Source organism: Raphanus sativus, chromosome 7, assembly GCF_000801105.2.
Source record: "Raphanus sativus cultivar WK10039 chromosome 7, ASM80110v3, whole genome shotgun sequence".
Classification (NCBI taxonomy): domain Eukaryota; kingdom Viridiplantae; phylum Streptophyta; class Magnoliopsida; order Brassicales; family Brassicaceae; genus Raphanus; species Raphanus sativus.
This window is the reverse complement of record NC_079517.1, coordinates 6915512-6941637: the sequence shown is the minus strand read 5'-3', so window position 1 is coordinate 6941637 and position 26126 is coordinate 6915512. Positions and strand designations below refer to the sequence as shown.

The 26126-nt window shown below is 34.9% G+C and overlaps 5 protein-coding genes across 11 annotated transcripts; 4 read left to right on the top strand and 1 right to left on the bottom strand.

The window, feature by feature from the left end:
• Nucleotides 1-5876: 5876 nt before the first annotated feature.
• Nucleotides 5877-7705, bottom strand: LOC108816039 (glutamate-1-semialdehyde 2,1-aminomutase 2, chloroplastic-like). Of its 2 annotated transcripts, XM_056990514.1 has the most exons (4): nt 7410-7705; nt 7167-7268; nt 6764-6908; nt 5877-6620 (listed from the first exon to the last, which is right to left on the bottom strand). In XM_056990514.1, the coding sequence occupies exons 1-3, from the start codon at nt 7587-7589 to the stop codon at nt 6804-6806; spliced, it is 387 nt and encodes a 128-aa protein (XP_056846494.1). In that variant the 5' UTR covers nt 7590-7705; the 3' UTR covers nt 5877-6620; nt 6764-6803. The 2 variants fall into 2 exon arrangements, with proteins under 2 accessions (XP_056846494.1, XP_056846493.1); XM_056990513.1 differs by having other exon boundaries at nt 5877-6908.
• Nucleotides 7706-9631: 1926 nt separating this feature from the next.
• LOC108816091 (protein FANTASTIC FOUR 1) lies at nt 9632-10596 on the top strand. Its single transcript, XM_018588662.2, has one exon. The coding sequence runs from the start codon at nt 9698-9700 to the stop codon at nt 10361-10363; it is 666 nt and encodes a 221-aa protein (XP_018444164.1). The 5' UTR covers nt 9632-9697; the 3' UTR covers nt 10364-10596.
• Nucleotides 10597-14790: 4194 nt separating this feature from the next.
• Nucleotides 14791-16078, top strand: LOC108816295 (NAC domain-containing protein 90-like). The gene is made up of 3 exons (XM_018588875.2): nt 14791-15042; nt 15241-15527; nt 15620-16078. Exons 1-3 carry the CDS (start codon nt 14883-14885, stop codon nt 15878-15880), a joined length of 708 nt encoding a protein of 235 aa, XP_018444377.1. The 5' UTR covers nt 14791-14882; the 3' UTR covers nt 15881-16078.
• A 1382-nt stretch (nt 16079-17460) lies between these two features.
• Nucleotides 17461-18887, top strand: LOC108818517 (vesicle-associated membrane protein 714-like). Of its 3 annotated transcripts, XM_018591510.2 has the most exons (5): nt 17484-17837; nt 17911-18104; nt 18187-18350; nt 18461-18575; nt 18674-18887. In XM_018591510.2, exons 1-4 carry the CDS (start codon nt 17618-17620, stop codon nt 18549-18551), a joined length of 669 nt encoding a protein of 222 aa, XP_018447012.1. In that variant the 5' UTR covers nt 17484-17617; the 3' UTR covers nt 18552-18575; nt 18674-18887. The 3 variants fall into 3 exon arrangements, with proteins under 3 accessions (XP_018447013.1, XP_018447012.1, XP_018447011.1); XM_018591511.2 differs by having other exon boundaries at nt 17461-17837; nt 17911-18095; nt 18461-18887; XM_018591509.2 differs by having other exon boundaries at nt 17504-17837; nt 18461-18887.
• Nucleotides 18888-19523: 636 nt separating this feature from the next.
• LOC108818511 (mitochondrial fission protein ELM1) lies at nt 19524-25440 on the top strand. 4 transcript variants are annotated; one of them, XM_056990825.1, is made up of 20 exons: nt 19524-19855; nt 20229-20452; nt 20581-20677; nt 20859-21008; nt 21099-21225; nt 21361-21473; nt 21557-21620; nt 21716-21809; nt 21902-22010; nt 22190-23049; nt 23161-23219; nt 23302-23529; nt 23605-23696; nt 23789-23866; nt 23926-24064; nt 24230-24274; nt 24372-24478; nt 24577-24685; nt 24937-25229; nt 25331-25440. In XM_056990825.1, exons 1-10 carry the CDS (start codon nt 19670-19672, stop codon nt 22289-22291), a joined length of 1266 nt encoding a protein of 421 aa, XP_056846805.1. In that variant the 5' UTR covers nt 19524-19669; the 3' UTR covers nt 22292-23049; nt 23161-23219; nt 23302-23529; nt 23605-23696; nt 23789-23866; nt 23926-24064; nt 24230-24274; nt 24372-24478; nt 24577-24685; nt 24937-25229; nt 25331-25440. The 4 variants fall into 4 exon arrangements, with proteins under 4 accessions (XP_056846805.1, XP_056846806.1, XP_056846804.1 ...); XM_056990826.1 differs by having other exon boundaries at nt 23956-24064; nt 24937-25440; XM_056990824.1 differs by having other exon boundaries at nt 24937-25440.
• Nucleotides 25441-26126: the final 686 nt, after the last annotated feature.

The following is a 26126-nucleotide window of genomic DNA, read 5'->3' as shown; positions in this document are numbered from 1 at the left end:
AGTACTGCATGCCCATTGACAAAGAAATGTAAACCATGACCCATTTTCTTACAGTACCACATTTGTATTTAACTACACATATTAGTGGATTAACCCAACCCTATAGACCTAAACAGTGAATATATAATTTACCTTTATGTTTATACAACGAAATCAATATATAGTAGAAACTCAATAAATTATTTGATAAATTAATAAATACTATAAATTAATAAATTTATCCGGTTTCAAGTTGAACATGTTCAAAATATGACATAAATCAATAAAATAATAAGATAATTTTTTTTATAAAATTCTATTTAAATATATGGCCTCATTAATTTTAATTAAGTAATTTATATTTCTAAATATTTTATATAGGCCTCTTTGCAAAAATGATTCAAAACTCAAAGTCAAATACAAAACAAACCTACGATTTTTTGGAATTTTGTTTTGCTCTTTTCACTCCAAAATTTTGGATTTTCACGAAAATACCATTACTTTATCTTTTTCCGAAAATGATTACTTTACTTAATCATGCTCATTTTTCTCTTTTATTTACAACATTATCATTATCATCAATGCCTCAACCACCATGACAAATAATTTCAAGCTCTAAATGCACCTAAAATCATCGTCTACATCTTCATATTCTTATTTCTTACTTACACAAACATTTTTCCTTTCACTTCTTTTTTATTTCATTCCAAAATCTCATTTTTTATTTCAAATTTTATGAGCTTACTAGAGTTACTCAAGTTCATGATTCTTAGTCAAGAACGAGTGAGTAACTTTCATTAAGAAGTGGTGTGTGCTTGGAGAAGATAAACATGAGCATCATTGGATTTCACAATGATTTTTGAATTTTTTTCCGGATCTTTTTGAAAGAAAACTTTTTTGTAAGTCTTCTACAACGAGTATATACTCTACTAAAATAAGTTAATAATTTGTAAAGGTAGAATGTTTTCTTCAAAAAATTAATCGTATATGCATTATTAGTCCCTAGCATTCGGTTTCGATTCAATATTTTGTTTTTTTTTTTGGTTTTTTGGTTCTAGAAATTTAGGAACCGTTTAGGTATTTACAAAATTTTGTTTGGTTTCAGTTGGATAATTTTGTTTTTCTGTTCGGTTCAGTAGCAAAATTAGAACTGGCTAATATGAAAAAGAAATTTGGGTCCAATTCAGTTCTGGTTTTTCAACTAGTTATGGATTTATAGATAAAATATCGGAAATTTGGGGTTTTCAATATAAATATCAGGAAATTTGGATTGTTCAGATAAAAAATATCGGATAGTTTAGATATTTCAATATTTGGGTAATTCAGGTTTTCAGGTAATATTGGTTTATAAATAATATTTTAAGATATTTTGTTATTTAGAAATTAAATACAATTAATATTTGTAAGTATATAATTTGTATTTCAAAAATTCAGATACCCTTTTGATTTTTGGTTCTTTTTAATTTTTTCAGTTCCAAAAATATATGATCTACTCAATTATTTATGAAATTTAGTTTAATTTTGATTTCAATTTCTTTCAGTTTAATACAGTTCGGTTCACAGTTCCATATAAATGTGCAGATCAGTTTTAACTCTGATCAATCTAGTATTCAATATAGCTAAATAAATAACAAAATAGAATTAAAAAAAACTGTATCAATTGCAAAAGATGCTAGTGGTATATGCGTTTTATAAGATTTTAATGTTTGTTACTGGAGATATGGTTCTCGCTCAGATAGAACCGTAGCTAAACGGTTTTGTGGGCTAAATTGTTACAAGTTACAACTATGTTTTGCTTTCAAAAAATATATATAATATATGGTTCTCGCTCTCTTTTATTTTCTTTTTCTTTTATAGTAAAAAAAACTTATCTAAATTTTCTTTGAATGAAACTCTAATATGCATACATAAAATTTACTGTTGATATGTATATTTAAATTTTAAGGTTTCCAAAAATATACTAAAATTAACATTGATATTTTTTTGTTGCAAGAAATTAACATTGATATACCTCATATCATATGGAAGTAGAGAAATACTCAAGTTCCTTCCGCAGTAACTTGGAGAATAAAATCAAGATTGAAACTAATTTGTAAATAATTCCTTTCGGAGTTTTGTAAGAAGGATTCCATTCGAAGTAAGCTGGGCTACATATGCTACATCGGCGGGTAAGTCAAGTCGAGGGCTTACGCTGTGACGACAACTTCAGCATCAACAATAACAACCAAGTACTACCTACATAATTACTCCTTTTTCAAAATATAGTTTCATATCTAACTTTTGATCAAAAAAAAGGAGTTTCATATCTAACTTTTTGTCCCATTGCAAGCAATGTTGAAAGGTACCGGTGCCTAAAAATTCCACCACTCTAAAAGAAACAAAATACTTACGTATGATTGCCACACAAGTCTCAAATGATTTAGTTAATAATCACTTTAAAATGACTGAACAAAAATCATAAAAAGAAAAGAAAAAGCTCGCACCAGTAAAATAGGCTTCACTGATACTCGTATACAGGATTGTGCATAACATCCTCCGATCTGAAATTTTCACCTCATTCCGATCCAAGAAACCTAAACTCAAACTCAATCTAATATATAAAAATATTCAACTGGGGTATTGAATTATAGGAAATTGATTGTCCGAACACCATCGGATAATATCTAATATCTGAAGTTAATCTGAATGTATCCGAAATTGTAAAAATATTTCTTAAAACATATTTTTCTTAAGCCCAAGCATGTGTCTTGTGTTGATATTTTATTCTTTTGATTATTTTAATTTATTTTGTAGTATTTACGTTTTTGATACAAATATAAGTTTAGATGAAAAAACATCAAAATATATGAATATTTAATATATGGTTCAGATATTCAGTATATCCAAAAATACCTGAACCTAAAATTTACCAAACCGAAGCCAAATCCGGATATGAAAATACACGACTAGATAATAACTTTTAATCGAAATATCCAAACCGAGTCTCACATATCGTGGTGATCAATATCTAGAGATAACGTCAATATAATTCCATTGGGGGAGGGGGGGGGGGAGGGTGTTATTGGTGTAAGAGTTCTAATAAAATTTTAAGAATCTACTGTTATTGGTTTATAGATTTTTAAAATATTTTCAAAATCAATTGTTATTGGTTTGAAAACTTTAAAATTTCAAAACACTAAGAGGGGGATGGGGGTTATTGGTCTAAAAATTCTTATAAAATTTTATGAATCCACTGTTATTAGTTTATAGATTTTTAAAATATTTCCAAAATCTATTATTATTGGTTTAAAACTTTTAAATTCTATTCAAATCTTTAGTTATTCAAAAACTTTAGTTTTTATTGATTTTGCCATTCTATTAAATTCTATGGTTATTGAGATCTAAATTTTACTCATAAAACTAGACTTTGAAAATATCAAGCCTACTCATAACATTTTTGAAATCTGCTTAGTAATAAACACATTTACGTACCATATGATATATTTTTCTTGTTTGACCTGTGATTTCCAGAAGATCTATTTGTAGGTTAATTTCGTATGTGGTGTGTTCAAACATATCTTTCGTTTGTAAGAATGGTGTCTCAAGAAAAAAACAAAATGTCAATGAAAACAAGACTGATAAAAATCTGTCACGACGTACTATGAAGATAAAAATGAGTATTTTCATAACAAAACAAAGAACAAACCATAACACAAAGAACTAATACCATAAAATTCATTTATCTATGGGATGCACCAAATGATAATACAAAAATGTCTCATTGAGATTCATTGTTGAAAATTTCTACAATATTTTTGTATATTATTTTAGAACACTACAAGAAAAATGAGTTTTATTAGCGGACGAAAAACGCTATATAACGATACAATAACGATTTTTGAAGTAAAACGCTGTATCATCGCCCGTCATAATAGGTAAAGGACATTACATAGCGATTTTTTAGCGTTGCTATTTTTTCATCCGCTACAATAGCATTTTTCTATTTGCAATTAAATATTTTTAATAGCGTTTAATTTTTGTTATTATTTACATTATTAAAAAAAATTTATATATCAAATTTGTTATACGGATGTAGAAGCCGTTCGGGTATTTCTGTGTTTTGGGTAGGGTTCGGTTATTTTTAGTTCGGTTTCGGTTATTTCGGATCAGGTTCGGATATTTAGATTTAAAAAAAATTGCAGTTTTTAAGTTTCTTATATTTAAAAATATAGATTTCACTTAACTGATTTTTTTTTATTTTTATAAATTGAATGATTAATAGATTTAGAGATAATATTTCTATATATATATATATATATATATATTAATTTGGCTATTATTTTTAAACTTTGGATGTATAACTTTTGTTAATACATGAAACAAAAAGTTTAACATGCATTTTAAATGAATATCAAATTATTTTCTCCATAACTATATATAAACTATATGATCTTAAAGTATATGTAACACCAATATAAATATTTTTAATAAAATGAACGATGTAAACTAGAAATATAAGGGTAAGTTTACATATTTTCAGTTATCTTCGGATATCCATTCGGGTTTGGGTATTACCCGTTCGGGTATTCTATTATTTCGGTTCGGATTTCGGTTCAAGTTTTTTGAGTCGGGTTTATGTGCGGCTTCAGGTATCGGGTAAAGTGTCCACCCTAAACGGAACTGTGTTTATATCAAACAATTTATCAAAAATTGAATACAGTCTTTACACCAAAAAAATTGAATAACAGTCAATCTATAGAAAACAATTTATCAAAAATTGAATACAGTCTACAACATTCTACATATCTAAAGTTTGAGCTTTGTGTTTATATAAAGTGTTACGTCTTTCATCGCTCATTATAAACTATTCCACAGGTTAGTATTTCTCCACATATTTGGGTTCCTCGCCACAGGTCTGGCTTGAATCGCTTGATGTTGTAAACTTTTAATCTTTATACCATGTTTGAAGAAAAAGAATAGCGATAACGTCTATTTAAAATCATGCACTATATATATTGGAATCAATATCTTCAAAGTTGTAACCGTGATTTATGATTTTTACTCTTGATCGTGCTTGTTTGTTGGTACTTGGTATTTTCTCACGTTGGTTTTAGTTTTTGTTATGATTTCTTACAAACTAGTTTCTGTTATGGTAATATATAGCTTTTTCATGAAAGATTTTGGCTATAATGCTGATAATAACTGGACCTTATAACATATTTTAAGTGTTATTCATTTATGACATTGTAATTTATTGAATGGTTTCCAACGAACGTCGGGCTGTGCTAATTTCAAGCAAATATGTAAGTGGGGCGAGTAGTTAGTAGTAACATATACAGCAAGAATCAGAATATGTAACATCTATCAATGAATATGGTTTAACTTAGAATTTATTAATTTAAAGTTTCATAAACATTGTCAGTGTTTTCTAATCGATTCTCTTGAATTTTCACAATAATATTCTTTCGGTCCAGTGATATTTCTAATCGTTGTGTCTTTTATGCAAGGAGTAATATGAATTCCTATACGTATTTGGATGATTCGGATTCGTATAGAGTAGGAGACATCTCTCAAGGGTCCACTCAATGGATAGGGCATTGGTTAGTCGCTAACGATTAAATCATATTCTGGACATTAATAACAATTCGTACAAAAATATTCGCAAAACTTTATTGTCTCTGTGTGTTGGGGTATATAATAAAGATAGAGATAAATGAGGTATCGAGGCAGATGTTAGTGGTCATTGACCAAGTGGAAAAGGTTCTGACAGGGCTACAAGGACCACCGTTAGAGCAACTCCAATGGTGTTACCCACCATTGGAATCCTTAGGAATAGAATATTTTTTTTTTTTGCTTTTTGAATAGTTAAGGATTTTACTTTAAAATGTTGTCCAATGGTGTAATTCAATATAGAGTCCTTAGGAATTTAAACTTTGTTATACTATATTCACACAAGTCTAAACCTACTTGGTATCAATGCATCTCAGCCACTGAGTTCTCTTGGACTATGTATGATGATCTGATCAATCCAACAAAATAAAAAAAGAAAAAAGAGTTCGAAACCTACTTGGTATCAATGCATCTCAGCAATCATGTTTCATCGTCAAAATCATCAGCCACTGAGTTCTCTTGGCAGATAAATGTGTTATCCTCAACACGATTTGAAACAACAGGCTCCCACATCGTTGTCTCATTACCCTGCGCAGTGTTCTCAACATCTTGCTCCTCCTCTGCAGCTTGTCCAGCCCCATTACAAAGTTGGTCCGCTGCTCCTTGATCCCAGTCTACACCAGCAGGCTCGACAGTCTTCTTTTCTGAACCCATCTCATTTCCGGTTTGCTCTTCATCCCCATTAAACGCTCCAGTAACAGCTTCTTGTTCCTCTGTTTGCTCTGCTGCTTCCTTCTTCGGCCTCTTCCATTTCTTAGTGGATGAAGTACCATCATCTTCAAAATCTTCTTCTTCTCTGTCTCTGTGTAGATACACCCACAGCTTCCTATCAGCATCGAATTGTACACAAGGGTCCCGCTCATAGTGCAAACGATCTAATGCCCCACTCACGACTTGATTTACTTGGGCATTATATCAATGAAAATAAAACAAGAGCTGCTCTCTGCCTTGTTTTTTTTAGGGATTGCTGGTTGCTTCTTCACAGGGGCAGCCTCCAGATTAAAAGCAATACAGTTAACGTGAGTACTCAAATAAAACTATTAGTAATTTCAAGTCAACCTTATAAAAGTCCTAAGCATATCAACAAAAGTTCAACTTAAAACAAAACTACAAATCAAGTGAACTGAAGTTATACCTCTTGACTTCTTCCTCAGAATCAGAACTAGTGCTGGTCTCTACCTTCTTTGGAGGTGGTGCCTTTTTCTCAGCTTTAACCAACTCTTTCTTCTGCTTCTTAGAATTATTTTTGATGTCCGGATCAACTTCCGCATCTCTCTTACCTAAGTGAACAAACAGCCAAGTCAAAATCAAACACTGTGTTGGCAAGAAGATATTAGAGAGTTTCATTTGGGTTTAAGAGTCAAAGCTTTAAACTTGCAAGAATATTCTATTTGGTGAAAAAGGTTGATAAACAAATGTATCAGATGGCTATCATTATTATTATCATCTTCACCAAGAAACTGATTCAAAAGCAAACAACATCAAGAAGCTACAAGAGAGAGAGAGAGAGAGAGAGAGAGAGAGATTGATTCATTAACCTCTTCAAAGCGAGATTCTTTGAATGCATCGTTTCCCTTCTCTACAAGTTGAAACACTTGATTGTGTATGTCCAAAGGCAATGAATTATCAGCTTCACTGACCTGGACCAATCAATCAAAATCAAGAACACCAAATTTCAGAACAGGGGAGTCCACACCTCCAGGCATTAGATTCTTCAACTCTATCTAATAAACAATTCAATCAAAGTTTCGATTTTAAGGAATTAGGGTAAAGGCAGTGACCTTGGCGGCGTTGAAAGCTTCTTTGGATTTCTGAAGGGTGAAGCTCTTCTTCTTCTCGTCGACGGAGACTGACATCTTGACGGAGCAGCGAGTGGACGGAGAGGAGGAGACTCTCTTCGAGATCTTCGAGGAGCATGAGAAGCCCAAGGCAGTTCCTGATCCCGTTAGCGTCGCCGACATCTTTGCTCAGAGACAAAAGGAGTTGGTGGCAGTAATCCCAGCAGCGGGTGGGCTTCTTTGAGAGAAGAAAAAGAAGATGGCGATGAATTCATGAAGACACAAACAAGCTTAAGGATCAAATCCTTAGACCATCATTATTGGGAAGTCCTTAAGGCAGCCCTTAAGGGTGAAAGGGAGAGGATCGAGGAGAAAAAACAGAGAAAAGCCCTTAAATTAGAGCTGCCCTTAAGGCTGCCCTAAGCTTTCATGACCACAAAAAAAAAAAAAAAAAAATTAAAGCTAAGGGCTTTTCCCTGGTGCCCTCCAATAATGATGCTCTTAATATCCTTAGCTAAGGATTCATTCTTAGCTACAGGAACTATTTTATTATTTTTTAAATCAATTTAACTTAAGGACCAGCAATAAGGATTAGTTAACATCCCGCGTTGCGGGTGCTCTTATGTGGATGTTCGTCACACATCACAACATATATTTTATCAGACAGATTAGTTGACTAATAAATGTTACAAAAATAAAATAAAATAAAATATCATTAACTACATAACTCATACTAATAATTATTCGAAGAAACAAATTATAATAACCATATAAAGTTGCTCCTCAGGCAGATCAAACATACGGTAAAAACAGAATCTCAAGCATGAGACACGATAGGCCGAAGTTCTCATCTACTTTGCTTCAGCTATGGTTCTCTGGTTAAAGTCCAAATCGTCACAATTCTAGCCATTGGAAGTTTACTAGTTTGTTTTTAAATTATGCAAAAGACCACTTGGTCTACTGTGTTTGATACTATAAATTCTTATTTCTCATGCTTTAAATAGTAAACCTTTTTATTACAAAAAGTTGCTTTTTGGAGACTCAAGTAAACTCTTAATTTACCACAAAACAAATACAGTATATATTTAGAATACCATAACAACCAGCGTTTGTTTACGACCTAGCTATAGTAGTAAAAAATAGTAACACAGTTTTTTCCTATATAATACATAAACATCTTGGTTAAGCTTCTTCAGTCATTTTGACACCATCACAAGCATCTTGGTTAAGCATCTGCAATATACATAACAAGCACAGTTCAAAAAAAAAATTATACGTAACAAGCTCCTAGAAATGTGATTTCAGCGGTGCGGTTAACATTTAACGAAACAAACATATAGATGCATCATGCATGCTGTCTATGTCTGCGCTATCATTTGCAATATTCTGCCATTTTTGTAGTATAATACCAAACTGTTTCACTTAAGAATAGATTATCAGTATAAGTTCTATAGGTTTACAATCCAACGCTAGGTTAGTGGGAGTCCTTAGCAATGTTTTTTAGAAAAAAAATATTATAGTAATATTCTGTTTTTTAGGTTTGTGTACCCTATAAATCTATTGCAGACCGTAAATAAGAACCGATTCATGCGCAAGCAAGTTTTTTACTGTTCGCGGGGCGTCACGTGTAATGGCGACCCGCGATTGGTCAGTCTTTTCGTGACGGCCCGCGTTTGGTCAGTTTTTTTTTAAGTTTTTTTTTAATTCGGACGAAAAAAAGAAAAGAAATAAAATATTCTAAAAATTGTCTTTGATGATTGAGCCGTCGGTTCTGGGTTACGGGTGCTCTAACATGTAATAAACTATAGTTGTTGAAGTATAAATAATTAGATTTAAGATGCCTAATTAATGCAGTTATTATACATATAAACAACCTGCAACGTAACCAAAGTTAAGATATCTAATTAATTAGGTATCTTAAATCTAATTATTTATACTTCAACAACTATAGCTTATTACATGTTATGCATAAACCTATAGAACTTATTACATGCAAAGGAAAATATCAAATCATTACGATTACTAAAAGAAAAAAAAACAACAGAACTCAATTTCAACATTATTATTATCAGTGTTACAGAATGATCTAGACCAGTGTATGTGCACAAAAAAAAAGGATCTAGACCAGTGTTATCACCATCGTCAAATTAAATGGAAAACAAAAAAAAAATACATATTAAACCACTAATCCGATTCCATCTGAGCTTTAGAATATAACATATATATTTTTCATTTTATTCGAGGATGTTCCTCCTAACGAATATATATTTGACAATACCATCCACCCGTTCATGCCCATCTCGTGTCCTCTCCTTTCTACCTCTCTTGCAACCTCAAAAACCCACACACACACACGAAGAAGAGAGCAAACTCTTTTTCTCTTTCTTCCTCCACCAATGTCAGCCTATAGAAGCTTTCATCAAATATTCGAGCACCCAAGACAAAACAAAACTCCAAAGTCTCTTCTTGATGCTCTCTCCTCTCCTTCACCTTGGAACCCAATCCCCATAAAAGGGCTCCACGTCACCGAGCACAACGAAACGCCACCGTTTACAGAGATATTCGGTGAGCTCCATTTCAGGGAATCATCCTCAGCCGAGAACAGCAGTCTGCAGCTGTGTACCGAAGGTCTAGGGTCAGAGAGTTATTACGACTTGGAAGATGGAAAAGTCAACCGTAACAAAAACGTAGAAGATAATGATGTAAATGGTAAAGATGATAACGGAAGCAGCGATGAGGAGTGTGGACCACTGAAAAGGGAACGGAGAGAGTATCCTCCGGCGATGAAGAGGATGAGCTTCAAGACGTATAGAGAAGAAGGGAGGCTTGTGTTGGAAGAGGTTAGGATTCCGAGGAGAGAGTTTCTTAGAGCCAGCCGTGAAGACGGTAGACTCAAATTGAAGCTGGTTCAATCCGAGGATGAGGATGAAGACGGGAAGAATGATAAACCGGTCTGATTCGTATCCTTGACTCCCTATTCCACAAGATCGGTGCCCGTTATAAACTTGTAAATGTTAAAACCTTTGTTATGCAAGTCTTGTTGTTAATTTGAGCTTTTATCGCTTAATCTCTGCCGTTCTATAATTTTATCAATGCCAAGGAATATTCTTTTTCAAAGATCGTAGTTGTTTTATTTTATCAAAGGTTTTGAAAATCTTAAAATTAATTCAGAGGAAGCATGTTATGTGCCACTTGGAGAATATTTTTAGAAATTTATCAACAAAATAAGGAATAGGGAACCTACACATATATGTAATGTTTTTAATTTTTCATGATTTTTTGTATGGTTTTTTACGTTCAGAAAATATAATTAAATTTTTAACGTTGCTATTTCTAAGGCCAACGCAGAAACAACGCATAATCCAAACATTGTTTTGAACGTGACTATCATAAACAGGCCAGAGATAGGCCTAAAGCTATAAAGCCTAACATGAGCATCTCTCACAATATTCGTGAATTATATTTATTTTTTTGGCATAGTTTCTCATGACTTCTAATCCTAAAAGTCTCAGACTTTTCTTGTATATCATCATATATTTTGTAATCAGTATTTTTATATTCTTTTTATCTTGTATTTGCCAAATTATATTCGTATTCGTTCTTTAACAAAACAACAATATTTTTCTTTTTTTTATATACTTGATTAAATAATCATTCTAAGTTATTTGAAATAAATAATAATAAATTACGGAGTTAATAGAATAAGCAATGACCTCATTTAATTGATAGTGTAAGAGCACTTTCAATGGAAGTATCTAACGATTGGAGTTTTATGTACTCACTAGGGGTATTCCGACGCTACGCGCCGGGTTCAGACGTTATATTTTTTTGTTGAGTTTAAAGAATAATGCAAAAACAAATAAAATAAAATAATGCAACTTATTTTATTGCATTATTTTCTCCTGCTGAGTTATAATGGTAGATGTTTTACTGATGGAATAAAATCTTTTTTCTTACAACTAATTGTTCCATGGTTCGTATGTACTGATGAGTACATTAATTTACCTTCTAGGGTTTTATTTTCAACAGAAAATTGATAGTAGTTTCAATACGTAGGGGAGTAATAATCATTTGTAAAAAGGTGAAGTAAACAATAAAAATTTAACATACTAACTGCATTGTTTTAGTGACCTCGCACCAACACATAAACTACATTTTATCCTATAATACTTAGTATCTTTTGCTGAAAAATTTTGTATGTCATATTGAACAAAATGGGACATAAGAATTTTCTAAAGAAGATGAAAAAGAGCAAGTCCATGGATTCAAAATACTTTTGCGTCCCATTGATATTGTTGATATATGTATCAAAGCAACATACAGTATGTCCCTTTTTCCGTAAAAGCAGCTATATAAAAATGATATATGTACTCCAGGATATGGGCCTTTATGTATTTTGTCGGTCACTTAACAGTTAGAGATTTCCATTTTTACAAAAAAAAAAAGAAGATGTTTTTTAAATGAACTACTGATTGTGATTAAATTGAGTCCAATGATGTCTTAAAAACCTACAAAAAGGCCCAATTACGCCTATTCTTTCTCTATCTCCTCTCGCAGACATATTTTTCCAGATCTAATTCTCTTCAATTGTGCTTACTCCAGATCTGCAAGTACACGGAAGATGCAGCTCGCCGATTACAGCTGTCAGAGCTCTCCCCGTTGTTATCTTCACTCAAGTACGGTGAGGAGGAACAATGATTAGTCATAGGCGTCTCTTAGTCGGGTTGGGTTTGGTTCGTGACAAGAGCGCCAGTGGAGGATGGTAACTCCTCTAGTCGAGATTGGTCGCCGTAATCTATGGCGACTTAGAAGCTTTGACTCGTTTCAGCGATTTGGCGTATTGGGGTGGAGATCTTGTTGGAGATGGGAGATGAGGTTGTAGTTGTGAAGCTTCAGGTTAATGTCGTCTTAGGGTCTTCTCGCCGGCGTTGCAGATGGAGAGCCTCGCAAATCCTGTGAATTGATCTGGGCGAGTGGAGGCGAATGATGCGGCGACTTCATTCGGATGCAAGGATGCCAATTTATAGAAGAGCTTTGGCCGGTTGCATATGAAGAGTTTGAGCTTTATTAAATGCAGCGTAGTGGCACAAGTGAGATGAAGCATGTTAATGCTCGGATTGAAGAACCAAATTAATGGAAACAAAGACGTTTCAGGATCTTCATTGGAGGCGGATTAAGTGTTCCCAAAAAAAAAACACACACATAAAAGCCCAAGAACGTATTACAAAATGCCAAATCAGAGAACCCAAGGAAAGGAGAAACAAAAATCTCGAAGCTTTTTCTTTTAAGGTGACAGGTGGCATCAAAAACCCCTACCTTTGTTGCTAGCTGCCAAAAAAGTCAACTTTATATATATATATATATATATATATATATATATTATATATATATATATATGTACCTATACATATATATTATATATGTGTATGTACGTGTGGAGTCCAAAATTTTGTGAAAAACCCATCTAAATTTTCTCACAATGGCTCTAATACACAATGGCTCTAAATGTTGACCAAGAAAATAATGGAAATAGTGAATTCTGTAAAATTTACACCATTTACAAAAAAAAAAATTGTTATCTTGATTTCTTCTTTATATTCTTTAACATTTAAAGAATAATAGATTACAATTATTCTTTATCAAAATAGAAGAGGAACATATTTCCCTCTTATTTTTTTTTTCATTCATTTCATTTTTATTTCTAATTTTTTTAATGATTATCATTTAAAACCAAAATAAATATCCAACTAAGAATACAAAACAACATACGAGACAATAGCGAAACATGCATCTAATAATTACAAAAACATATAGATATATAATAACATGTATTCAGATTTGATTTGAGTATTCTCATGAATTCCACCAGATCCATATATTTTTCCTATTTAATCATTTTTTGCAAACATTGATTATTTATTTTGGAGGATTTCGCTGGAATTGAAAATCATCAATTTATGTGTATTTTATGATATATATGGAAAGGAAGAAACAATAAAGTCTTTAGTAATTTTGATATTGATTCTAGAGATACTCTTAAATTGACAGAATCATAGTCATTATTTTGGGCTGAAGCACAAAATTCACTTACACGGAGAATCGATCAATCTCGATTACCCGTAAAAGCATTAGTACCGTCTATTCTTAGTAAATGGTGTTTCACGGATGGATCATGGAAATCTCAGGAAACCTATTCGGGATAAAGTTGATATAGTACACTCGAAGGTTTTGATGGTTTAATGAGCGCGAGAAATACAAGAGCGAGTCAGTCGTCACTTCACTCCGAGATAGATGCTTTCATTTGAACAATGAAATACATGAGAAATCTACAACAATTCAGTGTTTCATTTGCAACGGATTGTTCTTAGTCGGTGAAGATGGTTTCATAACCAAAAAAATGATCAATCTTCGCAAGTTATTTAGAAAATATAAAAATGTTAAAGAGAAGTTTTACCAGTTCAGAACTCATTCATATACCATCGACGCAAAATTAAAGGGCAGATAATCTCGCACTGCGTAGTGTAAGAAAGTAACCGAGAATGGTTTTTCATATGGGTAGAGTTAAAAGTTTGGTTTGCAAAATTTATAGGAGTCTCGCTGATAAAAAAAAGAGAAATTGCCAAAAATACCATTTTCATAGTACCACTTTTCATGTTTACACTAACCACTTTTACCACTACTTTTAATGAAGGGTTTAGATTTGAAGGTTTAGGATTTAGGATTAAGATTTGATGTTTTAGGGTTTAAGGTATATAGTTTAGGGTTTAGAGTTGAGGATTTAGGGTTTAGAGTTGAGGATTTAGGGTTTATAGTTTAGACTTTAGGGTTTAGGGTTTAGGATATTGAATTTAGGGTATATAGTTTAGGGTTTAGGGTTTAGAGTTAGAAGATTTTGGGTTTAGGGTTTAGAATTGGAGGTTTATGATTTAGAATTTGGGATTAGAATTTTGAAAAGTATATAAAAACAAAGATATAAGAGTTTTTACCATTTTAATAAATAAGGTATTTTTGAAAATGTGTCTTTAGTGGTGGTAAAGATGAATAATGGTACATTGAAAGTGGTATTTTTGAAAATTCCCCTAAAAAAAACTACAAAATGTCATTTTTGGCAGCCTAGGGAAAAGAACCGAAATTTGACGCCAAAGACAAAAGGCTTGACTCGTTCAATTACGTGGCTCCTAAAAACATCACTTAAATAAACACATCACAGCGAAAAAAAATCATTAATCAAAACATTCTTCTGTTTCCTAATATCCGTACGAAAAGGTATAATAAACAAACAAAAAAACTTAAAACGCGTAACACTTTTCTCATTTCACTCGGAGATACCAATAGCTACTTATTCAACAACTTATTAATGCCAACGACAACGAGTCCACAACCTCTAAGTTTAAAAAGCAAGTCAGTTTTGTCATAACATATCCATAAAAAAAAAGGGTTCCTTTTGTAGCACATCTATTTTTATCACTTACAACAATGACCGAGGAGCTTACAATTGGGTTTCGCTTCTATCCCACGGAAGACGAACTGATTGCGTTCTACCTACGAAACCAGCTCGAAGGAAGGAGTGGTGACACAATGCACCGTGTCATTCCCGTTCTAGATGTCTTTGAGGTCGAGCCTAGTCATCTTCCAAGTACGTGAGCCTCACTTTTACCTCCACTATGGCGTCAAAATCACCATCATGTTACTTCTCGAGTCATAATTAAGGGAATAATACACGTTAGGTCTTATAGCACGTAGAATTGTTTCATTACTGTGGTGTATAGTTCGTGGTTTGTGAAACTTACTCGTCCTCTCTCTCTTTGTGGGTTTTTTTCATTTTTTTTTTCAGATATGGCGGGAGAGAGATGTCTAGGAGATGCTGAGCAATGGTTCTTCTTCGTGCCAAGACAAGAACGCGAAGCAAGAGGAGGCAGACCGAGCAGAACCATTGGTTCAGGGTACTGGAAAGCAACTGGATCACCTGGTCCAGTCTTTTCCAAAGATAACCGAATGATTGGAGTCAAGAAAACTATGGTGTTCTACACAGGAAGAGCACCAACAGGAAGAAAAACAAAATGGAAGATGAATGAGTACAAAGCCGTTGACAAAACATTCAACGTTTCCACAATCCCTAAGGTAGAAAAAGGTTTTTCTTGATACTTAAATAAAATATTCTTGATCATATATATTTTTTAATTTAACGAGATTTTTGTTTTGTTTCAATGTAGTTGAGACATGAATTCAGCTTATGTCGGGTCTACATAACATCAGGAAGCTCAAGAGCTTTTGATAGACGCCCAATGGGAAATTTTCAGGCAGAGAGAATGCTTATACGTGATGTTGCAGTTGGTGAGACATCAGTTCGCGTGGAAAGCTCACCAGAAGCTTCGATGTCGGGAGGAGAACATGGTTATCTCTCTATGAATGGAGAGATTGTTGATGGTTTAACTGAACCAATTTGGGAATGGGAACAGCTGAACTGGCCTTGAAGCTTGCAGAGTGAGATTCATAATCAAGCACACTGAAGTTATGTAGTAAAAAAAAAGAGGGTTATGTACTACATTATTACGTAGTTGAATTTACGAGCAGAAAGATTCTTTTTTTTTAAGCCTTAAAAAAAAAAAAAATTTGTTGCTTTCCTCGTATAGTTTGAGCAAGAATAAATGACAAAAGGTAACTTTCTTTTATTTCGTTTTCTTAGAGTATGTAAAGTCATCGAGCATTAAGAATTTTAGAAACTCAAATGTCAAAACCTTGAAATTAATTAGTTGACAAAAAAAAACCTTGAAATTAGCTTAATTAAGACGAAAAAGTCAACAAAGAGGAAAAAAAGGGACAGAAACAAACCAAGGATTAAATTACCAAAAGAGTATTACTGTATATAACAGGTAAGTTTTGATAGGCAGAAAGTAGAAAAAAACAATTTACTTGATCTGTTACGATACCAAATATAAACTTTAAATAAACGAAAAGAGCCAAAAGGACATATTTGTTTTGTATATAAGCGTGTTTATGACTTATGACTATAAAGGTTGAAAGTGGATGACGACTAAAAGAACTTTTGGTCGTCGATAGTTTGTCTTTAAAGAAAAACACAAGTTTTGGTTCTCTTACATATAACTAAAATTATCATATAGTTATGGACATAAACATTACCAATTGAAACCAAGTAATCGTGAATATGTCATCTGTTGTTATATTCCTTCAAACCTGTGCAATATAAAAGCCCGTAGAAAACTATTCCATTATGCGCGCTCGACGTGATGAAAGTTGTGATTCAGAGTACGTAGTAGGTAAACAAGTCAAATAACGATATTTTTGCATCAAGCCCAAAAAAAAAACGATATTTATCCGTCAGTTTAAATGGTCGTTTTACGTATACACCATGCGTGTGCACGTACGTAAGAGATGAGTAAATCGCATGACTGGTAAAGTGTTATTTTGAAAAAGTTGGTACCGTAGTTGCCCAAAAAAAAAAAAGTTGGTACCGTACGCTATTAAGTTCGTCTCTAGAAAGAGGTCAACCCTCCTTAACCATGCTCAGCAACATTAATGAAATAACGATGACATATTCCGTCAAGGCGACAACACGCAATCCCCAGGAAAAGAGCCAACACGAAAATCACTACTGATTTTGTTATATTTGTATACTTGCCACACTATTAAAGGTTGACAAATTGACCAAGACTAAAAGGTTTTTTTGGGTGTGGATTGCTTGTCCTTATCCAACAAACTATTACATAGTTTTTTCTTACGCACAAAATAATTTACAAGTCTCGTTTCTTCTTTGATTTTCAGAAGTTATACAATTCAACATACTAAAACCGTTATCATATTGATTAGGACATCATACACGGAACCGGTAAGACCTTCAAATTGTTGATAAACTAATAACTCTTCCGCATGTGTCCACCACACTAGTCAACCACCTCAATTTTCTAAATAACTCAAGACTAACAGACTTGTCAACCATCTCAATTTCACATAATAATTTCTTCAGGATCTGTGATTAGATCTTAGGATCCAAACCTTGAGTATGGTTCAATTGCTTTAGGGTTTAAAATGTCAGAAAAGATTATCTAGGTGACTATTTAAGACATAACAATAAAACAAGAGGTTATATTCGAAACCTTTGCACTTTTATTTAATAAACTTCGTAACTTTCAAAGACTTCTGTCTGCTCGCCGGAGCGCGTGATCCACAATACCTAACAACAAAAAAAAGCGATGGCGATTATCTACGCGGTAGTGGCAAGGGGCACGGTGGTGTTAGCAGAGTTCAGCGCCGTAACGGGAAACACAGGCGCCGTGGTACGACGAATCCTCGAGAAGCTTTCGCCGGAAACCGCAGACGAGAGACTCTGTTTCTCCCAAGACCGTTACATCTTCCACATCCTCAGATCCGATGGGCTTACCTTTCTCTGCATGGCCAACGATACCTTTGGAAGTAAGTAAGCATGTTTCTTTCTGATGAACGAAACTTTGATTTTATTTGATGTGTTGGTGATTGAATTGTGAAGGGAGGATCCCGTTCTCGTATCTGGAAGACATTCACATGAGGTTCATGAAAAACTACGGGAGAGTGGCGCGTAGTGCTCCAGCTTACGCGATGAATGATGAGTTCTCGAGGGTTTTGCATCAGCAGATGGAGTTCTTCTCTAGTAATCATCAGAGTGTTGATACTCTCAATCGTGTCAGAGGAGAAGTCAGTGAGGTTAAAACTTTGGTTTTTGAATCATTGAGATAGTTTGAAACTTTTATTTGTTTTCTCTCTCTCATTGTGTTGTTAAAACTAGATTCGAGCGGTGATGGTGGAGAATATTGAGAAGATAATGGAGAGAGGTGATAGGATTGAGCTTCTTGTTGATAAAACAGCTACGATGCAAGATAACGCGTTTCACTTTAGGAAACAATCGAAGCGATTACGCCGAGCTCTCTGGATGAAAAACGCTAAGCTCTTGTAAGTATCTCTCTTTCTCTCTTTGGCTTTGGTGATAATGTCTAGGAACATTCTATCTAACAGCAGAGTTTTTACGAATCTGTTATTATTGTTTTGTGTGTGTTGGACAGGGTAATGTTGACGTGCTTGATAGTTCTCATGCTGTACATAATCATCGCATCTTTCTGTGGTGGCATCACATTACCCTCCTGCAGATCTTGATCTCAGAGGCTCGCTCTCTTGAAGGTAATGGTTAACCGGGACAGACCACTGTTTTTTTTTTTTGTAAATCAACTCAGTCGCATCCTTTCAGTTTTCGGTCTTGATTTTTTTTTGTCATGAAGATTGCAGTGAGTTTTGAGGTTACATGGCATGGTCCTCCTAGCTTATGTAACACTCTTGTAAATGTGAAAATGATACAGAGTTTCCTAAAACATTGTACCTTCCCTTTTTGAGTTTTGGTCACTTGAGTGAGTTTTTGTTCTCCGTATTTCCAAAACTGTGTCCGGTTTGTCATATACACAGCATTTCTAGTTTTATGATTTCTTTCTATTCATCCTGTCTCTGTTTTCAGCAAACTTGTTTAGCAAATTTGTCATAAATATCTCGTATTCGTTTATATATATGTTGCAATGTTTGTTTGATACTACAAACATTATTGCAAAACTGCAATAATGTTGTAGGACTATGCCACCAAAGCTTATAGACGATCCAAGCCATTCAAACCGCCTGATTCTCTTCTATACCTGAATCGAAAATTCAATCCTTACGCTACCGATGAACTTAAGCTAAACACAGTACCAAACACTAAAATGTAAATTAGCTTCAAGCCAGTTTACAAAAGCAATGGCAGTCTACAAGAAAATGGTTACAACTTGTTCCTTCTCTATTACATGTTTGAAGTTTGGGAAGAAGACTCTTACTTTACATATATCCAGAAACTAAGAAAATCTACTGAATGAAATTAGATCTATAACTGTATTGATAGTGGGATTATATTATTGCACAGTCATCTGAACAAACGTAGAGATCACCAAGGGCAGAGAACTGTGGACGGAGTGAGGAACAATAACGGCCCATAGGAAATATTGGGCCTAAGAAAAAGCCCAACAGGCATACCCGCGAAACTTTGCAGAAAGAGAGACCTGTACATTATTTACCTTTTAAAATATTTAGCAGTTTTATTTTAGTTATTATAAAACCTTCCGCAAGTTGTCAAAGGCACGCCTTTCTCTTTCGCGTCTTCTCACAGAGTTGGATTTGAGAGAGAGATCAAATCCTCAATCTCGGCGCGGTTCCTCTAGGGTTTTTCTTTTTGCTATCGATAATCAGAACTCGGCATGAGGCCGATCCTGTTGCCGGATCCGCCCAGTCTATCTACCGGCGTACCCGAGATTTTCGAACAAGGCGGTTCCCAGAACGTCGTCCGACGCGCCGTCGTCATCGGAAACGGCTTCCCTGGCTCCGAGAATCAGTGCATCGGTCTCGTTCGTGCCCTCGGCTTGGCCCAAAATCACCTCCTCTACGTGAGCTTCCAATTCGATTCACGCTTCTTTGTACATTTTTTTCATTTCGGTTTTAGCACTTAATCTCCAATTTAGCGATAGTTTGGTAGTAAGATTAATGATTGCTCACACAGTGGATTATTGTCTGTTATACTTGGTTGTTGTCGTCATGTATTTTATGTTGCAGTCGTACTACTTATTTAGCATGAAGTGATGTTCATGTGTAGGGGTAGGTGGTGTTACTTAATTTGCTAGTCTGAATGTTACAGAAGAGGGGAGCTCTTACATACATTTGATAATCTTAAATTCTGGAAAATATTTAGTATAAGCAATGGTTTTTTGGTTTCTTTAATGTCTCTCTTTTTTTTTTTTTTTTTTTTTGTGATGCAACTAGCGAGTTACAAGGCCGAAAGGAGGGATCAATGAGTGGCTACACTGGCTCCCTGTTGGTTTTCACAAGAAGTTGGACTTTATCCTCAGGCATATCTACCTCTACTCCAGATTGATGCTTGGTTCCAAACAGAGTAAATACATCGCGTCTGAGAATGTAGGCTTGTCGTCTATTCTAGAGGCTGACGTGAAGAGTATTGTGTCCATGGCTCGTGACACCTATGAAAAGTATGCCCCTTAATGTGACATTACTGTGTGTTTTTTTTAATTGAATTGCAAGGGGGAAGCTTAGCCTGACGACACGTATGCCCCTTCTATTCCATCTAGCTAAGTGAGTTTAATTCCTTTTTTCACAGGGATGGCCCGTTGGTAGTGATTGCTTGTGGGAGAGATACAGTTTCTATTGCTAGTTCCATAAGGCGTCTGGCTTCTGAAAACGTCTTCGTTGTTCAGGTTTGTTATGTTACTTTGACGCTCCAGGCTTCGCTTTCAAATACTACTATTCGAGATATAAGTTTTAGTTAAAGACCTAGAGGGAAGAATGATGTTCCTGAATTCTGTGATCATCTAAAAGAAGTTGTGTTCCATGATTCTTTGAATCCTAATTATTGGTCTTTGGTCTTCGTTTTTGTAGATACAACATCCTAGATCACACTTGAATAGGTTTGACATGGTGATCACACCTCGTCACGACTACTATCCTATAACCCTCGAAGCGCAAGAGCAAGTTCCTAGATTTATGCGTAGTTGGATAACTCCACGTGAACCACCTCAAGATCATGTAGTAAGTGCCATGTTTTTTGCTCCATTCTCTATTACCGTGGATGAAACTTGTTGTGGAGATTTCATTTTGCACACGCACACCCATTCACAGGTCTTGACTACTGGAGCTTTACACGGGATCGATTATGCCACACTCCGTAAATCAGCTAGTGCCTGGCATGATGAGTTTGCTGCTCTTCCAAAGCCCTTAGTTGTGGTTAACATTGGCTGGCCTAGACGTAAAGTTCTGTTGCTCTATTAAGTTACCATATGGCGTTCTTACACTTGCAGCATATTAACACATGAGCCCCTTTTTCTTCTGAAAACTGATGCTTAGACCTTATTGCCGTTGTTTTTCTTGGCTTTATGAACAGGCAACTGCCGCTATGGAGCAGACCTCGCAAAGCAGCTAACAGATGCCCTTCTTAGTGTCCTTGATAGCTGTGGAAGTGTCAGAATTGCTCTCTCTTACAAAACCCCTGAAAAGGTCTCTTAACACATGTTTCTATTAACTAGAACAGTTATAGCTGATGTTCATGAGTTTCACCTGGTATTTTACTACGCAAGCAGGTTTCAAGAGTAGTTTTCAAAGAACTAGGAGATAACCCAAAAGTCTTTATTTGGAATGGACAAGGTACTGAGATCCACAGCATATCTTGCTTCAGCTTTGTGCACAAACACAATGCAATGAAATAGATTCTAACAATTGTTGTAAAAATTCTAATCCAGAACCAAATCCTTACATGGGACATTTAGCATGGGGTGATGCCTTTGTAGTGACAGCAGATTCTGTCAGTCTCATAAGCGAAGCCTGCAGCACCGGGTAGAGATAACGCACTGAGACAACCCTTTCAATTTTCTTATTCTTTCGTACAACTTAAACCATATAATCTGAGTACTCCCTCTCCTCTGCAGGAAACCAGTGTATGTGATTGGAGCCGATCACTGTAAATGGAAGATTGCAGATTTCCACAAGTCTTTGAGGGAACGAGGAGTCGTTCGCCCATTTACAGGTCTCGAAGACGTAAGTATCTCAACATTTTCTTAGAGCATTGAAGCTTTCTTTTCTCCCTTTTATCATTTTCTATGTCGATGGATCTTGTTAACGAGTAGAGGTGCCTCTGGTGAGAGTTCTGATATACCTATCCTACATGTCTTCCTGCTCTTCTTTGACCTTGTTTGGTATCAATGGTTTTGTTACAGATGTCGGAAAGTTGGAGTTATCCGCCATTGAATGACACAGCAGAAGCAGCAACGAGAGTACGGAGTGCATTAGCTACACGTGGATGGAGTCTACGCTCTTGAAAACTATCATACGTTTTTTTTGTTTGTACAATTTATTTCGGGAATCAACATATTTCTCGAAAGCTATAGAGAAAGAGAAGCCTAACACAATAATGGATGTGCAGAAAGAAAGAAAAGGTGACTACACCATTTTGAATGGATTTTATTCACATTTCTTGTACCCTAAAAAAAGAAGAAGAATCAAAATCAAAACTATACTAAAAGGGGCTTATAAAGCTTTCTTAAGCTGTCCACGTCGGATAGGAAATTCAGCCAATAGAATTACTGTTTTTGTCCATGTCGTTAAATGATTTGTCAATTTGATCGGGCTTTAGTTGTTTTTCGCGTTGATTATTTGTGGGCTTAAGCCCATTTCTTGGCTTCGTGATCTACGCGCGGTGTGATGTCTTTTGCTTTTCGTAAACCGAAATCGTACTTCTCTTTTCGACTTCCCCCTCTTGCTTCTTCCATTTCTCTTCTCTACCGATCCGTTTCGAGGAGTAACTTCACCACTAATTGGTGTCATCAATTGATTCCTTTCAGCTTCTTAGATGTTTCTCTCTATATATGTCTCTTTCGCTGCTTATTCCTCTCTTCCTTGCTTATTCCTCCATCGAAGTTGAAAAGATATTCTTAGCCACTCATCCCGACGGAACCCTCCTCCTCATTCTCTAAAATCCCTAATCTGAAAAGATATCGCAAAGCGGCCGCCTACCCCTAGGGAGTTATAACAACATCTCTCGATGGATACGTACGCTAGCCAGGGATCCACCGTCGAGGTAATCTTCTTCTCATCGTGAATTCTTCTAACTCGGATCTCTTTTCTCTATTAAAGATTTGTTATATTCGGAAACTAAGAAAAATATCTGATTACATATGTTGTATTTTAGGAACCGTTAGAACGTGTGGGTGATATGAAACGCTTCTTGGAGAATTACCAAAGTTCCTGGTAATTGATTGATGCTTTATTTATTTTGTAAGAAGATATATTTGTATGTGTTAATATTTTTTTTGTATCTCCTGCGAATTAGGGTTAGGATGTCTGTTGAAGGATTCAACCACAACCGACCTAGGGGTGAAATCAAGAGTGAACTGATCAATCACTTCAAATCATGTTCCGTATCCAGCGTCCGTAGGACCAGCCACAAGATGTCGCCTCCTCTTTTATTGCATCTTTTATTGCATTTCAGTTATGGGACATCAACATGGATTCAGGTCCAGTATCAACTTTCCAGGATCATGAGTATCTGAAACCCAAGGTAAGTTTCCAATAGTTTTATCTTTTAGCTGGTGCTTTGCTGATTGGCACTCTCTTTCCCTTGGCCAATTTACAGCTCTGTGATTTATATGAAAACGATTCCATATTTGACAAGTTCGAGTGTTGTATAAGTGGCAATGGACTGGGAGCAGCTACAGGTTCTTACAGGTAATGCCCCAGAAAGCAGATGATGTTTCTTTTTGTTATTAGCATTATCAAAATGACTATGAGACTCCATTTATACTCACTGCTCTATCCAGCAATCTGTTCTGTGTCTTTGGTGTTTCCCCGGGAAGTACCGAGACTGCAACCTTAGAAGCAAGCAGAAATCCTATGAGGTAAACTTTTGGTAAAAGCTATTACGAGTTAGTGGTTTCTGATTAGAAGTCCGATCCAGGCCACGGTTGAGGTTAGGTTGACATGCCAGGAATGTCAAACGAACAAAGCATAGAGCCGCCGCATATATAAAGTGCAGTTCAGACTATGGCCGATGAAGATTCATATATTACACTGGCCACAATGAATCCACCGTGGAAGTGAGATTTCTTAGATTCTTGGAGTCTCTTCCTCTCTCTTTGATATCTCTACAAGCTATCTGATTGTCCATTGTAATCAGTTTCTGTTTGAAGTCTGTCTTCGAAACTTTGATCTTCAATTGTGAACTGATTTGAGCTTTTTGATCGTTTGTAATTTTATCGCAGCTTAATTCTGAGAAGAGCCCATTTCAAAGGACATATGCTTCTCAGGTAAGTTCGTATCTCTTTCAGATGTTATGTATGTTGAAAGAAAGTATAGCTTACATTTAGTGGATAACTCTCCTCACTCTTGTTAACATGTATGAAGATAAAAAAAAATGTGGAGAGAGGGCATGAACGATACGTTTCTTAAAAGACCAATGTCAAAGAGTTCTCCTATACAAAGAACTTGATATATATTTGGATGATGTTAAGGTGAACCCATATGCCTAATTTGGGATTTAATTTCTGGGACAGCCATTGCTTCCCATTTCTTCAGCCCCATGCTTGATTTATTCCTTTCACCTTTTCAGGTCAAGCTTGGAGAATTAGTAGATGGACTTTCTGAAATCAATGCTAATTATGACAAGCTGCAGCGTTTTTACAATGAACCTGTGGAGTACAAGCTCCTTCTTGCCAAAGGTAATATGTTGTCATTTTCCTCAGTCTTTGTAGATGCTTCACCTTATTATTACACAGAGATTCATGAATTTGTTTGTAACTAATTTAACAACTTTGTGGTTCTGTTCAATATACTATTATAAATGATCTTGGGTCAACACAATTGATGAATGTACATAACTTTCCACAGTGTGAATTGCTCATTTAAACTGTTATCTTAAATCGCTGGTATGTATCTCATGCATTCATGTGTCTGTTGTGTGTCTTTTTAGGCTGGTGGTTTTTTTTGCTTCAGCCAGAATTCCTACCGCTCAACAGAGTGAAATAGAATCACGAGAATTGGGGAAGACGCCTTCAAGGCTCTTTTCCTCCAGGAACTACGAAATATGCTATTGTTTTACTTCTTCAAATTGTATTATCCAAATAGTTTTACAAGTTGCCTTTTTTTAACAGGAACAGTCTGTTGATCCAACAAAGCAAGTAAAGCTTGGATTCCTCACTGGGCTGGTGCCTTACCATGCTAAAGTCTATGGTTTTCGAGAGGACCCTACTTCCTCATTGAGCAGTTCGTCGTCATTGATCCCAACTTTGTAGAGAGCGTTAGCTTCTTATGTTCTACTCTTAGCTTCTCCTAGACATTAAAAGTGCAGCCTTTTTCTATTGCAGGAGTTTGCATGCTTTCTAGAGATTGACTTAGGATCCAGAATACTGCTGAAATAAATAAAAAATGTATTTATTGACTTCTATTCTGGGGAACATGAAGTTTTTTTAAGATATCCAAAGTTTTTGGGGCCAATGACTATCCTTTTGATGATGATTTTAGGAGACGAGCTCAAATGATGATGGAGTTATATCTAATCTCTCGATATGTTATTGATATTAGGTTTTTCTTTTCTTCTGTCCCATCATCGTGAGTTTATGTGTTTCAATCTGTAGAACTATTAGTTTTATTTTTATCACGAGTAACTGATGATAACCACATAAAGCTGTAGTTAGTTCTTTTGTATAATAACCAACAACAAACATATTATTTATGGATATCCTATCTCAACCAAATGCAATCCTCTACAGCCTAAACTTTTCATACAAGTGTTAATCATAAGACTCACAATTCCATTCTTCCAAGCCCAATTTAACTAATCAATTACGAGTTCAAAATTATAAAAACATACAGCATGAAGATCACATACACTCCATCCAAAAATTAAAAAATAACTGAAAACTATTAAGGTTTTTCGTAATGTCTAACCAACTCAAGATTGCAGTTTTTATAATTTTAGGTTTTTCGTAATGCCTAACCAACTCAAGATTGCAGTTTTATTAGTGACACAAAATCGAAAATAATCTTTATTTTGCATTTGTAAAGTTTTATTAATAATCTTCTACTTACTATCGTAATAAAATAGAATAATATTTAAAACTATTATGTTTTCATGATTGTTTTTGAAAATGTGGAATATAC